Source organism: Ptiloglossa arizonensis, chromosome 13 (genome assembly GCF_051014685.1).
Source record: "Ptiloglossa arizonensis isolate GNS036 chromosome 13, iyPtiAriz1_principal, whole genome shotgun sequence".
Lineage (NCBI taxonomy): Eukaryota > Metazoa > Arthropoda > Insecta > Hymenoptera > Colletidae > Ptiloglossa > Ptiloglossa arizonensis.
This window is the reverse complement of record NC_135060.1, coordinates 10,928,616-10,951,687: the sequence shown is the minus strand read 5'-3', so window position 1 is coordinate 10,951,687 and position 23,072 is coordinate 10,928,616. Positions and strand designations below refer to the sequence as shown.

General features: G+C 38.2%; 1 protein-coding gene across 4 annotated transcripts in view; it reads right to left on the bottom strand.

Annotated features, from left to right (window-relative positions):
- 5-ht7 (5-hydroxytryptamine receptor 7) overlaps positions 1 to 23,072 on the bottom strand; it is a 253,640-nt gene that overhangs the window by 162,072 nt on the left and 68,496 nt on the right. For all 4 annotated transcript variants that reach the window (XM_076325887.1, XM_076325888.1, XM_076325889.1 and 1 more), the window contains exon 3: positions 9,109 to 9,431. In XM_076325887.1, coding sequence (XP_076182002.1) covers positions 9,109 to 9,237 — 129 coding nt within the window. In that variant the 5' untranslated portion in view covers positions 9,238 to 9,431. The remainder of the gene's footprint in view (positions 1 to 9,108; positions 9,432 to 23,072) is intronic.

The window sequence follows — 23,072 nt, the reverse complement described above, 5'->3', positions numbered from 1 at the left end:
TCGTTCGAAACATAACAGAAATTGGGTAAAGCAACGATCGAGATAGTTGAAAAATCGATAACGCAACGTTTACTCGAAACTTTAAGATCGTTGCGATCTTAAAAGAAATTAAAAGACTACATGTTCGGTTCAGAATTACTTGGAAGTGGTAGATATATATATTTCGAATTCGAGGTACCTTTGTTTTTTATTCGATTTTAAGAAAATATCGTTGAGTGTATTCTACTTAATATCTTGATAGACAAAGTCGTAGAAACACAGGTTGTACAAATGTTTTGTTTCCAGGTCACAGTTTCCCAAAATTCGGTGCCGCAGGTTACGTATCGATTGAAACGTCAAGTACGTAAACACGACTCTAATCTGCTGGAACGTGATAACATAATGTAAACAACGGTAGTTAGATAATCATAGAAATGGCAGTATTAGTTTCCGATTACTCTCTGCGACATGGCGATTGGTCTCTATATCGAGGGACCTCGATTCGCTTGGCTCCTTCATTTAGGGATATCTGAAACAACCTGGCCGTTGAAGACCGGCTGTTAACCCTTTCGCAGTAAAGCCCGCCAGAAACACGAGCAAAGCGATGCCTCTGAACCGATTAACCTATCATTGATAATGAATGGTTCATTTTGCATTTACCATTTTCTTTTCCTGTCTCTCTCTCTCCATTACAATTTGCTTGAAATTTTTAGAAGATCAATTTGCTTCTGAATCACGAACTCTCGAACCTTTCACACGAGATAGATTTCTTTTCTTGCTTTGATAAATTTCATTGTAATCTTTTACAAAAAAGTAAAATTTTCATCGAGAATGAATAACGATCGCTTGATCGATGACTTCGAAAGCTACACCAGAGAATCGACAAGTTAAAAGAAACAAGATTGTAATGAGAAAAATGAGGAAAGATACGTATAAAATAATATATATCTTTAATTTTCAAGCAATTTAGAACATTTATAGAGTACAAATTTTTCAAAACGTCTCTCGAGGGGAATCTCACCGATCGATTGATAGTACTCTTTCGAAGGTAAGAGAGTTACAACTAGGTTACAAGTAGATCAAGTACAACAGATTTCGAGTCGAGTTACTCGCGTTGAAGAAATGTAGATAGCGATGGAGGTGATTTGGTGACACGAATCCGGTGTAAAAATTGTCACTCGAAAAGGGGAATCATCGTACTTAATACCTTCGCACCTACCATCAGAAAATGATTCACAGTAGATACTAGCGTCTGTTATATCCAGTATCCGCGAAATGATGCACAGTGGCTAGCGTCGGTTCTGATCGGTATTCGTGAAATGACGCATAGTGGCTAACGCTGGTTATATCCGGTATCTACGAACTGTTAATCATAACTGGTACAGGAGTGTTTGGGTGCTCCGAAAATGCGAAGCACTTTTTACACGGAGTGTGCACTAATGGCGCGACGACTCATTCATCCCTGGCGTACTGATAGCTAGTTCCATCGCCGTGTTAATGGATTCTCGCGCGTGTTTGGCAACCTATGGGACGACGTTACGAAGTTTGTATTTTTACAAAAGGAAGACACTTCGAACGCTACCTTTCGAAACTATGGAAACTTAAAAGAGTACGATTACGAAAATTTGAAAGGTTACGACTATGAACATTTGGAACGGTACAATTGTGAAAATTTTGAAACGGTGCAATTATGAATATTTGAAACGGTACGATTATGAAAATTTGAAACGATATAACACGGAACCAAAGTATTTTCCGTGTTATGGAAACTTGAAAGGATACAATTACGAAAATTTGAAAGGTTACAACTATGAACATTTGAAACGATACAATTATGAAAATTTTAAAACGGTGCAACTATGAACATTTGAAACGATGCAATTATGAAAATTTGAAACGATACAATTATGAAAAGTTTGAAACGGTACAACTATGAAAATTTGAAACGATATAACTGTGAAAATTTGAAACGATATAACACAGAACCAAAGTATTTTCGGACTTACGATTGCCCAAGTTCTTCGTGTAGAGTAAAACAGGATCTTAAAGTTCGACTTCACATTTCTGGAATACTCCGTACTCCCAACCCGATGCATTGTACACTTCAATTTTCAACGAAACTATAAACTCGCCGCAGTTTAAAGTCTGTATAAATTCCGACTGCCCCAAAATTGACTGCTCCTAACTTCGAAAACTTCGTAGTTAGGAGAGTTCCGGATACATTGAACAGTAATATCGAATAAGTCAAATAACCAAGGAAATTCCTAGCAACGATATTTCTATACTTCTGTTATATATTGAAAATCGTTCTATTCGATGTTTCTGGCAAAGAATGGCACTCTTGCGAACAAAATTTCCACTTGGGGAGAGGCTGGGAGGGAGTGTGAGATTCCCTGAACCCTGAAACACCGGATACGGGACCTAGCCACTAAAATACCTCCTAAAATTCACCCACCGGAAACTAAAAGCATCAAAACTTCCAATACACCCGCTGTGTGGTTCTGCATCACCACCAGGTGTCTCGACGCTGAGAAAAGTGGTACAGGGGTTTCTCGTCGCCCTCTTGCGACAAAAATGTGACCACGCTGCACAGTGGGGCACCGGAAACTTTGATGTTTTTAGTTTTCGGTGCCCTCCTCTCGAAAACGTGCGAGAATGGCCACCGGGAGCGGGAATTTCGAAGATTTCCCTCGCGTAAACAAAAGACGCGTTCGCTTTGGTATTCGATCCGAAGTGATCGCGAATTTTTACACGCAGGCCTGGAATGTCAACGAATAAGCGAGAGGTTTGACTTGTTTTCGCATCGAACGAGTGTGTGCGTTCTCTTTTTCCTCCACGAAACAGAGTTATCTGATTGAACCGCTGTCGGTAAACACACTTATTGTTGCATACACAGTGAACAACGCTCGAACGAATTGTATATTTTGTCCCCAGGTTACTGTATCGAGTGGTACGTAATCTCATCAAGAATGTACCACTGTGGAAGAACATTATCACCGGGGAGAAATACAGAGACGCATCGTGACAAGTAGTCATGATTTTTGCTCGAGAAGTTACCGCGAAGTTGTCTCTGCGAGATCGTTCCAGAAAATTGCATCTGTATCTTAATTTGCATTTTCAAAGTCGACCGAGCAAGTGTCTCGTAACTTGTGGAAGACAGTGCACGCAAATTCCATCCGCTCGGCTGAAAAGTTTAGCTTGGTTTCAAGCCTGCAAGAATTTCTCCAGGAAATACTGCAATTGGAACATTTAAACGCTTGGCATCTGTTTCTATAAAATTGGCTTTCGTACACTATTATACGAAAGTCATTTAACGAGGAACGGAATCGAATTTGAAAATTTATAAAAATATGAAACACGAATCAATTCGTAATTTCGATCTCCAGGTGCGGTAAGTAAATTATAGTAGCGAAGAATAAATCGCATTGGCGATATTTATAATCGGTCGCGGAAGAATAAACGCGTAATTGCCTCATGGAAAGCACAGATTTGCCCAATCGTGGAATACACGCGATCCAATTTATTTGTTATGATCGATTGTATACGATTAAACGTACACTAATGGACGTGGAAAGTACGAGGAACGGAGATCGATCATACTGAGAAACACCGAGAGGATCGTTCAGTTTCCTCAGTATTAAACTATTATATTAAACAAGCTCTAGCAGAGCCGAGATATTCGCTAATAACCGTTGGTGGTTTATGACACTGTAAAGATATATAATGAAAAAAAAAAGAAGAAACTTCTTTTACTAGCGATCGCAGAAAACGGTTAAAACAACGAAGAAACGAATATAACTATCGGAACAAGCGCCGTTAAAACTTCGTTTTGAACGGTAAGCAATTTCCGTTAAAACTTCGTATTGAACAGCGATTTTTGTAAACTTTTATACCGAACAGTGTGCAATTCCTACGAATAGTCGTAGCTACGAGTCGCTATTTATTTTCTCAGGATTTGTTTACAGAAAGGTTTCAACGAGTTGTTCCGAACGAATTCAACGATTAAGCCGGATGCTTTACAACGGGGCAATAAAATGAAATTATCGCCGTAATTAAATTAGTTGGCATGCAAAGCGTACAATTTAATTCGAGATAATCTTCCGTGTTACGACGCGTACCTCGACACGACTGTATTCTCTGTAATATCCACCACGGCTTATTCCACGGTGGATATTTCCATTGGAAAAATTACGACGTTGTCGCAGCACTTGTGTCCATGTATCATTGGATTTCAACGTTATTCCCAACCGTTAACGACCAATCGTACGATATTTCCAGTCCGAGCCGAGTCCGTCGAGTACCAAATAATAATCGCGGAATATACACACATCGATCGAGCGCGATCTCGATACAAACGGCACCGCGAAAAATGGAAAAAGGGGATAAGTTTCTCTTTGGAACAGCGATTCTATCGAACAACTTCGATGCGACGCGATTCGATTGAAATGAAAATCGTATGCGACTCGGTGACTTGAATACAGTGCAACGCGTTTATATGTATGTATATATATATGATTACGTGGCGATTCAAACGTGCGTACGGAGTGTTTGCAAATACGTTCGATGAGAAAAATGGCCGAGTAAATATTGTCGACCGTGTAGAGTAATAACATCGAAGAATCGTCGATAGCAGATAGACATTGTGTTTTTTTAAACAGGTGAGGTAAATATTAGAAAAATTTTTGAACATCGTCAAGAATAATGGGAACTATTGTAAATAGGGATACGAATCAATTTAATAACACACTAAATAGTACTGTGACTCATTTCTGACAATCAATTTTTCAATTTCGTGTAAATTGTTTGCCTCGACTGAAGCTGCTGTAATTAATCATAAAAAAAAAAATCTAAGTCGACCTGGTGAGAAAGATAATGGAAAAATTAATTTTTTGAACAATTACTATAAAGTTAAACACGAACATGTACGATAATAATTTTATCCTTAAATAGGTACTGATGGTTTTTTATATTCAGAGCGATTATCGAATGACATCACAGCTCGCTTTATTTTTCATGAATTGTGAACGTAATTAACTCGTTGTCGAGGTTTATGTAATTCCTAGGTATCTATACCACGGTTGACTATTTCGATAAGTCTCGAATAGTTTGAAAACATTCTTGGGAATTGTTTGTTACGAGAATACCGATTCCAAACGTAAATTTATCGCGAGTATCAAAACAGGTCTGAACTCTGTTACCAAGAATAATCATAAATCTGGAACGAATCAAGTAAGGTATACCGAGGCATACGTGTACCTTACTTTTTATTCTTTTGTGTGGTCAGTTCTCCGAAGTCCATACCCCATGTCGAACCTTCTAGAGCAGTATAAAGTTATCCGTAGATCGAGCTACATAGTCGAACGCAATTGTCCCATAAAAAGACGCAAGAATCGTTTATTTATTACCGATGCATGAATATTGAACGTGCACCAGTGTGATGAGCCAATAACCTACTTTAGCCATACATGATTCAAGCATATGCGCGCTCGATATTAGCTGCGACAAAAGTGCGCTTTGTGTGCTGCTATCATTGAAAACGCTCGGCCAAAATCATTGGTCGTTAACAATTCGAACGATTCTCCGTTTAATATAATCCACTAAATTGTTTCACTGGTGGCATTCGTTCGTTAATAACTTCGACGTGAACGCAAAAGGATCGAACAGTCGTCGCTGTTAACTTGTAACGATGCGCACACATAATCTGCTACGAGTGCAACAAACTTGATAATAATCTTGAAATCACTTTTATTCGAATCCGATCGTTATGGATTTCGAGTAGGTTCGCATTACTCGAAATGTTTTAATATAGAGTCGCACGCGGTGGTATACTTTATCGAAATGAAGCTGTTTGCGAGTATCCGACTAAAAACACGCCACGAACACGATTTGCATTATATTTGTCAACGACCTCACGTTTTAAAATCAAACATCGTTAATATAGAAAATACGTATCGCGGGATTTCAATATTCGTGACATTACTTGCGAATTGGATCGTTATGAAAATTAAGCATTTTGTTTCGACAATTTTTGCAAATTCCACAATCGGATTACGCAATTTGCCAAGTTGTGGGCGCACCTTAATTGCGTTTGCATTAGTAATACGATAAACGACAAATTTTACAATTACTCGAATGTGTAATCGGTTCGATTGGTGGGAAAACAATTGAAATGTTCAGGAGGCTTGCGAGTGACACTTTTTTATTTAATTGGATGAATACCAAATGAAGATACTTTTGATTTTGGATCGAAAAACAGTTCTTCGGTTTCGAAAAGACAAAATCATCGCACGGTATCGGAATTGTGACGTGGATTAGGTTTACGATACGTACGTGATTCATTCTCCACTTTCGAGATTTAGAATTTGCTCCATTTCCAGCTAAGTGTTTCGCGCCTGCATTGTCTCGATTAAATATCCAAGGGTGGATCACTGGAGCCTTAACGACGTTCCGCTCTTCGAGCCACTTATGAGCCATTTTCAGAAAGAAACGGGGGAAAAAAAACCGCCATTCAAGCTCGCCGCAGAAGAAACTAATTACGAACTTGGCGCGGCAGTAGCGCGGAACTTTTATCGAGCACCACAGATTTTTCGTTCGCATTATAATGGAATTCTGAAGTATATTAAGAATGCACGGTTGGTCGTTGTGCGACGCACAATGTGCTTTGGACTGCACTTCTCACCGAGCCTTTTGAGGGAATTTCAATGGGACAGAAATGGAAATGTCGTTTAAAAGAAACGAAAGAAATCTACAATCCCGATGCCCGGAGAGAAAGGGAGAAAGAGAAAGAGAGAGAAAGAGAAATATAAATAAAACGACAGAGAAGAAGTTCCACATAGCATAAACATCTGGATTTAAAATCCTCGTACACGAAGGCGTATAAGTTACCTATTTAATCTCTTCAATGATATTGTCACGTACGTGTGCACTCAGTTTTGTATGTTGCACTGTACATACAAGTGATCACTAATGTTGTGAATTTATATATAATATTCATAATTTAATTCTTCAATAACTGGATTGGAAAATTGAGACCCATCATAGGCCAATATCACATTGAATTTTGATTTATTTCGAACAAAAGAAATGATTAATTCTTCGTCATTGAGCTTCGATTGAAATATTCAAAATTCAATTTTAGAAATACTATAATAGAACGAACATTATTTATTCGAGATGAATTGTACGCAGCCAATATATTCTTAACTTGGAATTAAAGTTTAATTAAATTCTCAATTCAACGCACGATAAATATAATACATTTAATCGTTTCTAATTTCTATAACTTTCTATATACTTCGAAATGAATTTCATCGTTGGGTTCTCGGACGTTGAAAATTTCTGCGAATTGATACGACGGAACGAACCGTGCATTTAAATTTATAAAGACTAAACTTTTTTGCTAATGTATAAATTTATTTAAGAATAACTTGACGAAGAGTCAGAATGTTTTCAATTTCTTCAAGAAACGTTTGCCCAGTTTTTACGAGATAAGTTATACAGACTTTATCTCGTAAAATGGCTCTCTTTTTCGCACCAGTCACGTAAAACGACTATGAAATTCAAATATCTTGAAGAAGATTGACTTTATGTACAAGTTTAGCGCATTTTATAGGTAAAATTGCACTATATGTACGCGAAATATTTGACTTTATTGACGTAACGATCATCCGAACATCTTTCGAAGCATTTGTTCCTTTCGTTTTTAGCACCGCGGATACAATAGTCAGCTCACCTGTACATTTATCAGCGGCGAACAGTCGAACAAAAATTGTATAAATTTTCGTCAGATTCTCCAGTAAGGAGTAGTTTCCTTCTTAATCACGATCGTTAACGTTGACTAAACTAATTACATACTTATCGTTAATAGTACAGGTTACAAAGTTCCGACCGCAGGAACTTCGTCGCGCGACAGCGCTCGACATCTCCTTATTGCAAACATACTTGGCATAATTATTCATGGCCTTTACGATAATCTTCAGTCAATGATCTTAGCGTGATATTGGCATCCATAATGTCTAAAGTTATATTAACTTAAATGGGTTTCAGTGTGATCCACTGGGATCAGAACTGTTCCAGCTAAGACGTACACGAGTTTCCTACAGCTTGGAGTACTCTCTAGATCCGTTAAGGAAAAGATATTCATTCAGCTAAAACGGTTAATGAACTTACTCTCGAATTAACTTCGATAACGATACTCCTGCTGCAACTAATACTAATAATTTATTTCCATTAATACGCTTTAATTATTAGTAATTAATCTAGAGAATACTTTGAAATCTAACAATCCGTATACTTCCACTCGAAAAGGTCAAAACTTGAAGAAAAACTTACTCGAACCGTAACACGTGTAATGTAAACGTATTTCATCGTGACTTGTACAGAAAAAGACAGAATAGTTCAACATACCCATACTTTATCTTCCGTCTTCCAAACATTAGAAGAAAGAAGAAACATTGTTCACTTCATTCGTTCTTTCCCCATTCGGAATGTACCGTAAAATCCCAAAATTATTTCTACATCGAGGAAAATGTTACAGGTTACTTGCTTACCAATATTAACAAAAGTGTGGTCCAGAGTAATGTAAACGTATTTCATCGTGATTTGTACAGAAAAAGACAGAATAGTTCAACATACCCATACTTTATCTTCCGTCTTCCAAACATTAGAAGAAAGAAGAAACATTGTTCACTTCATTCGTTCTTTCCCCATTCGGAATGTACCGTAAAATCCCAAAATTATTTCTACATCGAGGAAAATGTTACAGGTTACTCGCTTACAAATGTTAACCAAAGTGTGGTCCAGAGTCCGTGTAAAACGCGCGAACAATAGCTGTTCCAAATCAACTTACGATTGGACGAAATTACTTTGCGCGAAAGGGGAAAAAAGGTAAAGAAAGCGGCGAGCGTTTCATCAATTATTTAACCGACGGTTTTGGTCACGCTATATGAGGAGATTGACAGAAACAGAAAGGTAAGTGCGAGAGATTGGATCGTAATCTAGCCAAACCTAATGGCTGTGCGTGCTGACAGATTAAAGGACTGCTGATCCGTTGGGTGGACGAAAGCGAACGAAATCGAGGGTGCAATATAGAAAAAGAAGCACGTACACGGGCCCGGTTATCAATCTTACCTGCGCGGTCGTGTAGGGCGAGTTTTTGCCGGGAAATCCCCGGAAGAAGTCGTCGGTGTCTCGTGTGGCGATAGTCGTCAGGTTTAGAAGCAGGTTGCCTTCCGTGGTGATTACGTCCTTCCCCTCCATACGACCCTAGTCGGCAGTTCGGAGCATCCGAAGCGCCCCCCTCGTCGACGGCTACGTCATGCTCCTTCTCTCCTCTCGACCATGGGATTCCAGGGAGGTTCAGGCCGTGCATGGGAATCTTCGCTCGATTCCGCGACCTGCGATCCGCCTCAGCCGATCATCGTTACCGATTGCTCGATACTGCCTTTCCTACCCTGGAATCACATACCAAGCACCATCGATTAACCTGCGATCATACGGAGAGAATATTCTCGTTAGACGAAGGATGCGCGCGATCTTTGAACATAAGGAATGTCTCGTGTGGTTCGTGAGGTGACGAGTGTGTGCAAAATGTTGAAATTGTATAGGATATATCTTTCCACGAGGAAATTTCGAGAAACGATTTTGACGGTTGGTCGAATACACGTGTTGGTATAGTTTGACGACTTAGGAAAGAGGTATTGTTAGACAAACGATGCGTATGATCTTTGAACACGAGGAATATCTTATGTAGCTCAAAAGGTGGTGTGTATGTGTGCAAACTGTTGAAACTGTAGAGGATATATTTTTCCACGAGGAAATTTCGAGAAACGATTTTAACGATGGGTCGAATACACGTGTTGGGATAGTTTGACGATTTAGGAAAGAGGTATCGTTAGACAAACGATGCGTATGATCTTTGAATATAAGGAATATCTCTTGCAATTCGTAAGGTGACGTGTGTGTACAAAATGTTGAAATTGTATAGGATGTATTTTTCTATGAGGAAATTTCGAGAAATGATTTTGACGGTCGGTCGAATACAAGTATTGGTATAGTTTGAGGATTTAGGAAAGAGGTACTGTTAGACAAACGATGCGTATGATCTTTGAATATAGGGAATATCTCGTGCAGTTTGTAAGGTGACGAGTATAAGCAAAATTGTATAGGATATATTTTTCCACGAGGAAATTTCGAGAAACGATTTTGACGGTTGGTCTAATACACGTGTTGGTATAGCTTGACGACTTAGGAAAGTTAGGGTGTGGTTTGAACGTGGTAGGAATGACGCTGATGAGAGTCCTGAAAGAAGTGTCGTATTAGGTCAGACGTTTCAGTCATTATGGTACTACGCGAAAACTCGATACTGTCTACATTTTGCTTACTTATACTACTGTATTCATTTGTGATTAATCTTTCTTTCCATTTAGAATGTACAACAAGATCGATTAAAAATTGATATCATATAAACACGTAAGTGACATTCTACAGAAACACGAAAGGAAATTTCACAACGATATGTACCAAGATTTACTGCTCGGATTTCTGACAAAGCTTCGAAGTTGGTAATATGTCAATACTTTTAAAAATGAACACGGCTTACGGCCGAAGATCTCGAAGAAGATAAATTGCAAAAGCTCGGATACCGAGACAGGTTTAGGAGTTTGAACGATCGCACTCATTTATAGATGTAAAATTCATGGACGTAATTGTATTGACTTCTGAGGGAACAGAAGGGTTGGAAGTTTAGACTCATGATTTATGGAAAGGGTTACCGGAAATAAAATATCGTTAAGTAGATTTCAAATTTCTCGATACATACAGAAGGAACACGTGTTATAGAAACATCTTGTACGATTTTTACTATTCTTTTTTTTTTAAGGTAGTAAAAGTTTGCTCGTGTCTTTATACGAAGAACGAAATTTGTCCGAATATTTCTATAAGATAATATTGACGAAAGAAGAGAAGAAAGAGAGGAAGCGAGGACTTAATTAAATTCGTCTCGTGTTTAAGTAATTGAATTCCTAATTGCTTTATCAACGATATCATTAGAGCGCTTCCGCCCCGAAGATCGTCGCACGAATTTAAAACGAAATAAAAGGGAAATGTGAGAGTGATAAATCATACGGTCGTATTGAGTCCAGTTCTCGTTTCGTCGTTCGAATTATTCGAATTCCTGAAATTGCTCGATGGTACGCGGCTGTCTCTATGACGGAAACCAGGAATGCTTGACCGGTTGAAGGAGGTGTGAAATCGACAGCCGTTAAGTAGAAGAAAAATATTCGACTGCAGAATGCAACTACGTAACCACATTGTACGTGTTTATTAAATTAACGATGGCAATTGGTGCTCAAAAATTCACAACGAGAAATAACACGCGACGTTTCTCGTGCCAACAAACGGAACAGTGTATAATCTCTTATAAATTGTTTTAATATTTAATTTTATTTTTCAATGTTCATTATTCGAAGAAAACTTCGCGCGTATTTGAATACGTTACGAAAAGCTAGGTACACCTATATTTAAACAAAGATAGAAATTTCTACTTTTTCGAAGAATTACCTCCGTTCTCTCTAAATTTTATCCTCCTAACTGTGACTGAAATCCTTGATGTTCTCTCCTTAGAGTACATCCGTTAATTTCAGCAAACGTTGGGAAACAGTTCGCGTATATAACAAACCAACAATTCTCCAACCGGTGAAATGTATTTTAGTTCATCCATACTGTACGTTAAGTTTATTTAACTGCAAGTGGTTCTGCCCGGATGAACCTCCCGCAATCACTCGAACCCTTTTTAACCCGTTATCCATTACGTTGAAACACGGTGTAGCGTTCAGCGTGGTTGCGCTGCCTAATCGGATCCTAAGTCGGTTTGCAGCCGAGAGATTCTCAACGGAATCGCCGGCGTTACGGTACATTGGTCTCATTAATTCCGCAACATCCTAATGTCGGATTCGATCGTGAGTCCGTTCGTTGTAGTTCGACCTTCGATTTATCTTTGATTTAAAGGATGCTCCGGTAGCGAGCCTTCTAATGGCAACGCAAGCTCTACCTTTATCCGACGAAAGAAACACGTCTTTTAATCAGGATCCTAACAACGCGAAATAAAAATGGGGTATTTCGTGATGCCTTCTTAACTCGGTGAAACGTGTATTTCGTCATCAGATTCGAAGAATCGATACAATTAAACGATATTCTACGATCTTACTGAACTATGGGAAAATGTTCTCTAATGTGTAACTTTAAATGTTTCTGTAACTCGGAAAGAATGCAATTATGATTCTATGTTTGTACATTTTTTATCGGTAGAATTAGTAGAATGTGCTGAGGAATCTTAGCCAAATATTATCTTTAGAAACGATTTGTGCGAGAGTTTCTTTGATAACGATGTTCAACACCAGTGTTTTGAATCTCAATGTTACGTCAATCTTCGTACGATGATTCTCACTTCAACGAAACCAAGCCGACGTAGCTCTAATCGCGCACAAGACCGTGTTTCTACAGAACAAAGGGTGGAATATAATTATTGACCAGGGCATATTAAATTCTGATCCGTTTATGGTGTGCGAGTAAGTTGCCAGAAGATAGCTTCCTTTGTTATCATGGAGTATTGTAAAAGCGTCGTTACGTGTGTTACGGATTGATTAATGGTTACAATCGAAATGTCTAAAAAAAGGTAATTCGAGTAATTTAAAAATTCGCGAGAATAGAAAGAAACACGACCACTGATCAACTCATGATAACGATGAAGATCAAAGTTAATTCATTGAAACGAAGATAAACTCTTTGAACTCGTTTTCTGGAAATTACCTTAATTCAGGGTCCAGGGTTCTAATAATGTCTTGGGAAAAGTAATCGATACTTATGACTTATTATTAAATGAGGTTCAGATCACGAATAGCATTTGTTCAACTTTTATAATAAAGTACTCTAACTTTTGGACATTCACAATGAACTATGCGACCTTTCTATCGAGAATGTTGAAACTTGAAGCGATGAACTCTCAAATTTGTCGATACTTCAACTGTACATTCAATTTCGAACCAATCAACACTGTTAAGTTATTGATAATCAAGTCGATCGTGTTTGATGATAAAACAGAGCAGTTTAAAACGAATAGAATATTTTTAAAAAATGTATTGCTCAATAGCTAAGACTGATACGAAACTAGAGCCTGTTTTAAAGGAATTCTTGCAATTTTTTGTAACGTTACAAATTCTTACTATTCTGTAGTATAATCCATTCCAGAATAAATTTGTTAAAGTGTGTACAATTCATTCCGATCGTCCTGTATTTTTATAATTTAATAAATTACAATAAGTCCAACATTCTTTGCATCAATTACTTTGATCCTTAAAATCTTCAAATACGGTTTTTGTTACTAGAAGATAATAGAAAATGATTGCAACTCACACAGTCATATTAGCTTCCTTTCATTAGAATATTACTAGTATTCATAAAGGTTATTACGTTGGCTGTTCAAGGATATTCCGTTTGTCTGGTCACGGCCATCAAAGGATTTTCGAGCCAAAATGGTTCAATCTGGATAATTGGCGTATCACTAAGGTCTCAAAGATATTATAACGTATTAACAAAATTCGGTAACATTTCATTCAAAGTGAGCTTATTCAGAGAATTCCCGTAACACGTCATAATCGATCTGAGCATTAATGTCATAATTGGATGTTAGAACAATGGATTCAACAAATCGACTGTGAATTGCGAAATCTTTGAAGCATCAATTAATTGCGTAATAAAAGAGCCACTCGATACGTGCCTACAGTACTTTGATGTTCTCAATAGAAACAATAATCTCGAAAATTAAAACTATCCCTTTTTTTTATACGAGAAATGGATATAATTCTATCCAACTTTTGAAACTTTTTACTGGCTTCAGTTCTACTTATACTGATATCAGCTTTTTTTTCTCTTTTGCATCGCAATAAGAGTCAAAGTAGTTATGAAATTTTTTTTTAGAAATGTTCCAGCAGCACATGCCACGGAGAAAATAGGTAAATAAAAGATCTTGAAAATAAACATTTTAGTTTGAATAGAAAGTACAGAAAATACAAATTTTTGTCTAATGAGAACAAATAAGTATTTGGCTCATTTGTACCAACAAAGTTCTATTATTTATACTTTTCATTTTTGCATCCTTTTTCTTTGAAATAAACATATTGATAATACGTCATTACATTGTTAAATAATACCTATATACAATAAATATGGTATGGTAGTTTTACTATTTTATGAAACTTCTTTTAATAAAAATCCTGAAATGATTCTTTTTGTGGAATTCTTCCTTCGATTAATTTGTAACAATTCGACGGAATTTTGAAAAATGCAGATACGACATAATGTCGTTCCAACATAAATTCGATTACATTGCATCCCTGTGAAAGAAAGAACAGGAACTCTCGTTCCAGCTGCATTCTCTTTTAGTAATCAACGTAGAGTTTAAAATACTTATTTTATTAGAAAAAAATGTGCAATCAAAGCGTCCCAATTCCATGAAAATTTCAGTCAGTTACCCGTTTCAGTTTCAATTCGCAACGCAGATTACTGTAGAATTTTCAATATAAAAATTGGGTCATCGTAGACCGATCCATCCACAAATTTCTTCATCTAATAAGCTTTAATTACAAAATGGAAACCTCGTGTTCGAGCGAGTATCGATGTAAAATGAGAATCAGCAAAATTCGAATGCGGACACGGTATAAATAACGCCATTGAAGCAACGAGTTCCAATTCTACTTAACCCAAAATTCCTACTGCATCGCGATTCAAGTGGCTCGCGTGTGAACCTCGTATTAGCATTAGTATACGCGAGATCGGTTGGCAATATATCAAATCAAATTTTCTCGTATATCAAACACAAACGCGTAACCACGGTTTCTTATTATGCAGAAGACGAAGATTGTCCATTTATTATCAGATCGTGTCCTTCGCTGTCGTTAACGCTAGGTCAGCGATAGGGACGAACAGAAACGAGGATTCGATAGACGACGTTCGAAGAAAATTCATAGTGCACGTATGCACTTGGTAATCGATAGAAATGAGATTTCGATGAGCGATACCTTGGGATAACGAATATTTAATTCTACCATGGCTGCCGGGGGATTAAGTGGAAGTTTCATCTTGCGAAGAAAATTGTTCTGGAGTCTCTGATGATAAGTATCTCCGATTAGGTCAGAAATATGCAATCTTGAGAAAAATTGATTGCCAATTTTCTTCGTTTTGTCTTCAATGCGTAAGGAAATATACTTTTATCTTAGTTGTCTCAGTGAAGTCCAAGAAGTCGTTAAAGAAGAAATGCCACGAAGAAATTAATTGGTAAGGATGTAGGGAACTCCAAGTTGACTGAGAGATGTTATTTCGTGACGAAATATAGTTCACTCGGAAGTTAACTGGAAGATGACCGAAGGTTAATTGACTTCCTGATACTGGAGAGTGTGTTTATGTACACTCTGTGCAAGTGGAACGTTCTCGTTGCAATTTAAATTTTGAAACTTTGAGATTCATGTAAAGAAACTTGATCTACCTCTTTTTACAGATCAAGTGGTAGATTGTAAGGATCGTGTAAAGAAAGGTCGACGAAATTTAAACGAAAATGGCTCTTTTGAGTTCTCGTTCATGGAAGCATCCTTGTAACTAGACCTGGAAGAGCTTTTAAAAATATAAAAAATAGATCGATAGATAGATTGAACTGAAAATACTTTTTTATCAGTCCTGTTAAACCGAGGGAAAGGGTACCGAGGATCTTAACACAAGTTAACCATTTCACGGATTATCAATCTCTGTCACATCTATTAAACGTTACAGAGTAAATGCATTACGCACTGGCACTGCATATTGCAAAACTCATTTCAAATTCATTCCGAATACGAGCAAGTATCAAACGAGCTTTTAGTTTGAATTACTGAGAACTAGCGGGCACAGAAACATCTCAAGAGAGCTCCTTCTGTTAGTTACTCCAGTCTGGCATATGCGACTAAACTTCAGTCAAACTTCTGACGCGAGTAACTATAAGTTAACGCGTGCAAGAAGATTTCGAGCAATCTCCCACTGTGAAGTTTGCGTAAAAATCATTTGGAGTGTTGTATCGAGAGCTAGCTGGGCCCGTTTATCCGTCAAATCTTCTAGAGATTGCAAGGCATGAGTTTAACCGCGTTGAAATGGTGAGTTTCGAGGATCCTCCACTAAGTTAATACTTGGTGATCAAGATTGAGTCTAATGTGTTTATTCGTCACTAATGCTTTGTACCAAAGACTCGGTGCAAAACTTTCGAGAGATGATTCCGAAGAATTAAAAAAAAATGATAGAAACATTGTCACGGACGTGGACATTTTTTAATTTAATAATATCCCATTGTTCTACCGTCCAATTATAACACTAACGCTCAGATCGATAATGACGGCAATCAAAGTCGCTGTGACGAGGGTAGTCAGGAGGATTACGACCTCACAGTTCCAAAAATCGTTCCACTTGTTACTCGATCGCTCAACATCTGCGAATTGCGAATAAAAAAAAAAAGTTTACACCGATACGACTATTACTTCACTTTTTACGATATCAGGCAGACTGTAAATCGTTACGCAAACCGAAAACTCATCCGCGAGGCTTCTCGTTCGGATTTCAACTGTACAGAGCTTCTCCAGCGCTCAACGCGTTAAACAACAAAACTGAACCTCCCTTGCACATGTCCGAGAAATATTTCACTGTAACACAAACGCATTAGAACAATTTAAGAAAGGCCCGAACGAGAGAGCCACCGCGCCACTCGGTTGCTCCGAAATCAGAAATTCTAAAAATCGTTCAACTCGTTATTTCATCGTTCTGGTACCTTGTATCAACGCAAGACGCATATCGCGAATAAAAATGGAACGATTTCCACCGATACGACTCCCATCTCGTTTTTTACAGCTCCGAATAGATTGTTATAAAACCAACGATCCGCGAGGTTTCTCGTCTGGATCCCAATCGTACAAATCTTCTACAGCGTTGAAACGCTTCAGCGGCGTCGGTTGAACACCGTATAACGCAAAAACTGAACGTTCCTCGCATATGTCGAAGGAATATCCAATCCAGGAGGGAAACGCGATCGTAACTATGGCAATTCCGTCGGAACACGTGGTAAGTGTTCGAACGATTTACGAAAGGTGCGAATGAAAGAGCCACCGAACCGTCTCGGTTATTCCGTTCCTTTATTTCCAACGCTCGGCAGATTACTTCGGCGATATTCGGGCCGATCGATGGAAATGCACGCGAAAGCTGCATTACGTGCCACCGTTGAAATAAGAGGAACTCGTGTTACAGCGACACGCTAAGCAGTTCTGACTAACGTTGAACCTTTCTCGGTATACGTCTGCTGAACCCGAGAAAGTTCGGTTACCGTGAGCGTCTCCGGATGGGATTAGACGGTGAGATTGCTGTTTATAACTTACTTTTAAAAGGGCTAACCGGATGGCCACGTGCACACGGAAACGTTTAGAGATAGCGGACGATAATTATCCAACCGAACGGTATCTGGTGTCTCCCGGGAACGATGTTTTTCCGCGTATATATTTCAATTAATTTGCCGCGATTAGAGGGCGGAATTGTAGAATGGAAATGCGCGTACACAACACCGGATGTTTGTATCCGAGAGACGCGGGTCTGCTGAAAATTGGAAACACGTTCGATTACCTCCAGCTTTTTTATTACATCGATACTCGGGTTCACCCTTTCGCTACGATGGGTAACTATGGTCGTTCTCCCCGGGACACCGCTTGCGTACGATGAGTCAATGTTCGATTAATGCAAGTTTATCAAGAGCTTGAAATATCTTGCTTTAAAGGAAAGTTTCTTTCTTTCGAAAATTACCGTGGAAGCAACTTTTTCGGGCGTAAGACGTAAACGTTGTATAATTCACAATTTGTAATAATACTTGACTGTCGTAGCGGAAGGGTTAATTGTGTATGGCAGTGTTTTCTGAAGTTTGAGTGGGGACGATTTTTAAGGAAGTGCGAAAGAAAATTTGTGTTCTAGAAAAATTTCGAAACCGAAGTAGTATTTTTTCTGTCATTATTTTAAACCTATTTCTATCACGCAGAAATTTCTTATTTTCGTTACGGGGACGTTTCTCGAAAATTTTGGAAAACACTGGTTTATAATAACTTTAACGAAGTATATACATTTTATCGATTCTTGAATTTGATATTTTGGTTAAAATAACGTTGATCGTTATATACGATCAAAATATTAGCGAGGTGTTTATTTTGCTTCATTGAAATATTATAAACGAATCGGAAGATCACATTAGATACTACGAATTTTAAATTTCATTACTAAAGACCTACACTCGACTAAATGGTTCGTATGTGTATTTTTTATAAAAGAGAATTTTAATTCCCTAAAAGAGAATAAAATTCATTCATTTCATTTCCATTTTAATAGCCTTAACACGTACTTGAGTTTCAATTTGATTTTACTCTTATTATGTTTGTTTTAAATTGCAAACGACGTTAATAGAACAAATCTTCGTAAAGAATAATACGACAGGAAATTAAACAACGGCGATCACTTCCTATAGTATTTGATTCTGTATTGCATTTTTAACGGTGACCTCGCAAACTGCGAGAATTTGAATTACGTACACGATCCACGAGTGCATACAAATATGCGTACATTTTTACCCTGTTAATATGCACCAACTTTAAAGTAACAATTCATTTGCATATTTTTTCTATTATAAATTCTTCGTAATTACCTTTGGAAAAGGACACCGGAAAACTACATAAAAAGTATTAAAGACCGGTAATTTACATAATTTTAAATAACATTTTCTGCTAACAGTATTTGCATCGATATTTAGAATTTCCCAACGAAAATATGAGTTCAATATAGTTTAACTTCTCTCAGAGTATAGTGCGTTCAGATTACAAAATCAATTTCCGTGGTATCGCCTTTCAAAGCTTAACCGTGCTTTCTCCAGCAACAATGCTATACCGTCCCGGTAATTGTAAAAATATTTTTGCTCCGCGGATGTTTAAAATATCGCTATACCGGAGATTTGACGTATAGAGTGACTCGGTAATCGTTTGAAATAATTTTGTCTCTTGATTTTGAAAGCGACGAACAAAGAGAACTTGTTTCTTTCGAATTCGCGTCTTTTTAAGGATGTTAAAACTACGATCAACATAAAATTTGACATTATTAATACTAGAATTACATAGAATTATTTAAAAAAATACAGTTTTGTAGTCTGTAATAATAGTAACGACGTAATATAGTTTACGTCGCTGAATTCATTTTTACATTTACTATAAAACCATGTTAAAAAAAAATGCATTTTGGAGTTAAAAATTTTCAAAGTTATATTAATATTGTCAAAAATATGTGTAAAAAATATAATTTTTCTATTTGGAAGGGCTTGAAAAAGCACTCAGTAGTACATGCTTCCCAAAATCACTGCATAAGACGTAATTTCAATGACACATTATTTGCCACATTTAAAATATGAATTATAACGAATATAGAAATGACAAATATACTTTAAACAATGAATTCGTTCAAACGGTTCGACCCTTTTAGAAAAGTTACGTTATCTGGTATTACTTAGCGAAACACTTTGTATAATATGATCGCAAAATCCTGCAGCTGATGCCTCATACATAACCCGTTTTAAAACGTGCCTTAACTCAACAAAAAGATTAATTATTTTGCATTTCTCCATTTTTTTGTGTACCTACTCCATACATTTTCATCGTAGCGCACTCTCGTAAAATATCGCTTTACAGTGAGCGCGTGAGGAATGAGTAATGGCTGTTCGTGCTTATTCATTTTCGTGTGTCGTGTAACCGCAACGGTTGTCGTGTGTTAAACGTTTCATATAAACATACCATATTTTTTAATTTACCAAAAGTCATATTTGTAGATAATGGGAAATGGAAATGCCCAAGTCGATATACGGGACGTTTGAAATTGAAATTCGCTACTTCCATTTATCATCCGATTTCACACTTGACGTGCTCGATTTCGTATCGCGCCGTAAATAAATATTATACATTCTCGTATTACTTACCAACTCGAACAAAAACTTACTATTTACTTTTAGTTTGTGTCGGCCATTGTTACCCGAAATTGTTTTCTATTACAAGATTTTAATACGATATAATACCTGCTAGCAGCGATTGCTTTCAAAATTGATGCAAATACAAAATATTGTACAAATAAAAAGAGAAATAATAAATAAAATTTGTAATAAATTGCATGAAAAAAGATCAAATCGCTGGTAATCGATCTCCTTATTATTAATAACTAAAAACATTCTAAAGTTGCGCAAATATGTATGCACGAACGTGTAAAAGAAGAGACGAAATTATGAAAATTAGCGTATTTACGCTTCACGCTTAGATAATTTTCATTACCATTCAAGAAAACTATAATCTCTCTCGACCATCTGCAAACATTAATAATCTTCGCTGGCACGTAACGAATGAAATGATTCAGCTGCACTCGTGTATTTACACATACTCGATCCCACGCTATACACGTAGACCAACCATCAATCGCAACATCGAACCGGGGTCTACACGCACGGACACCGTTGAATTCTCGAGAACGCGAGCTCCGAAGAAACGTTTTATTCCGTTTCAAAGACAGTGGCTCGTTAAGTTGTACATCCTAATTGCCAAGAAGGAAAATAAATAGAATAGTAATTCTTTTCTCCGCGACGAGCTATTTATACGATCAATCGTAACATCGAACCGGGGTCTACACGCACGGACACCGTTCAATCCTCGAGAACGCGAGTTCCGAAGAATCGTTTTATTCCGTTTCAAAGCCAGCGACTCGTTAAGTTGTACATCCTAATTGCCAAGAAGGAAAATAAATAGAATAGTAATTCTTTTCTCCGCGACGAGCTATTTATACGATCAATCGTAACATCGAACCGGGGTCTACACGCACGGACACCGTTGAATTCTCGAGAACGCGCGCTCCAAAGAATCGTTTTATTCCGTTTCGAAGTCAGTGACTCGTTAAATTGTACATCGTAATTGCCAAGAATGAAAATAAATAGAATAGTGATTCTTTCCCCCGCGACGAGCTATTCATACGATCAATCGTAACATCGAACCGGGGTCTACACGCACGGACACCGTTCAATCGTCGAGAACGCGTGCTCCTATGAATCGTTTCATCCCGTTTCAAAGACAGTGGCTCGTTAAGTTGTACATCGTAATTGGCAAGAATGAAAACAAATAGAATTCTCTTTTCTCTGCGAGCTATTTATACGATACAATACTTTCCAACGTAGTGGTTACTCGGTCGTGTTCTCTTCAATGGCCACCCGGTAGAAGTGAAAATTACGTGCTCAGCTAGCACCGCACGATCCCGAAGCAAAAGCTACGATCTGATAAATAGCCCGACACGGAGTTACGTTGAACAGTGTTTACGAACCGGTTGCCGGCGAACTGTGGGTGAAATCCACGACGAGTGGCGTCCTCCGCCGATGATGAAACACGGATACGCGGGTTCCACGGTGTTAACCTAGGTCCTGACGGCTATAAACAACGCTTTATGAGCTTCCGAAATGAACCGGGGAACTTTAACCGGCCGCTGTTTCACGGTCTTCGTTTTTCCAGCCACGATTCCGCGCGTACGTGAGCGCATTCTCAAACGATGGGTAATTTTTGAAAATGCTTCCACCGACGCCTGTGGCACGTACGTACGCTCGATACACCGGAGAAGCGATCTCGTGTCTGGCTTCAGAGAGCACTTAGCTCTTAATGTATCTGCGGCTGGTGGGCGTGCTGTTTGGAGAATTGAGCCGGCAACGGGGTTTTAGTTAGCTTCGCGATATGTTATATATGGTAAACAAACTTGAGAGGCTTTTAAGGGACTGCACGAAGGTTCTCCAAGAGATTGGTTGTTCTACGCTTAGCCGGAATCGCGGAAACGGGATCAACTTTCAGCAATCCGATCCCTCGTAGATCTTCGGTTACCAACCGTGGATTATTAATTGTCGTCCACTGATTATTTCGTTCATCGACTACCGTTTATTAACCATTAACCGAATGAAATCTGTGGTGCGTTCACACACTTTCTTGTACGATCTACGCTTCGTACGAGAGTTTAAATACCTGGAGAAGTGTTCAATTTTCGAATACCTGTTTATTATTATATATTATATTCTCCCCTCATTATGTACGAAAATACAATATAATTATAATTATATTATATTTTCACAGGTAGTAAGATAAGAAAAACCGATGTAGTTAAAAGAAAGAAATACACGGTTGCATTGAGAAGAAAGGACAACTGCACATTGCAGACGCATCGTTGCATTTATAGACGTTACAAGAGTTCCAAGTGCTATTTTTCTGCCGTTTTACTGTACAGTTTACGAGTTACACGGATTCGTAGATACAGGGCTGTACTATTACTCGTGTCCCTACACTTTACGCGTATCGAATGAAATGTTCTTTTCCCTAACTCTTCCTTTCAAAAAAACAATTCCTACAGATCCGTTTAATTTCAGTGAACCTTTGAAAAGTCCGGCGATACACTCGATCATCCCGAGGCTTGTGACTAAAGTTTACTCGATCAAGTCCATATTCCCCTCACTCGTACTACCCGGAATCGATCTATTCTTCCCCCCTGTGATACATCGTGTTTGTACGTCCTCGACTTACACGGAAAGCTCCGAAACGAATGAACCGCGTGTGTCGAGAACGCGTTACACTTTGGGTTAGATCCGTGTCAATACGTGCCGCGTTTCGAAATTTGTATCAGAGGGCAATATCCACTTACGTGTACTCGATAAAGCGTTATCCCGCGCGCGTTCCCGTTTCGCGAATGGAATCGTTACGATTGCATTCACGGGGTCCGTTCAAGGTGTCGTATGAAGTTTATGCGAGCGAAGCCGTGGCGGCGGCCAGCAATTCCAGCGAGGCTCGAACTTAAGGGTAGTAAAGCGCTAATTAACGTTGCCGAGTCACGGAAGGCTCGATCGTGACCACGAATCGCACACGCGCACACAACCCGCGGCTTCGTCATTTTCTTTGTCGTGCCCCGCGATAGCGGTCCTATCATACCGAAAGCAAACTTCGATC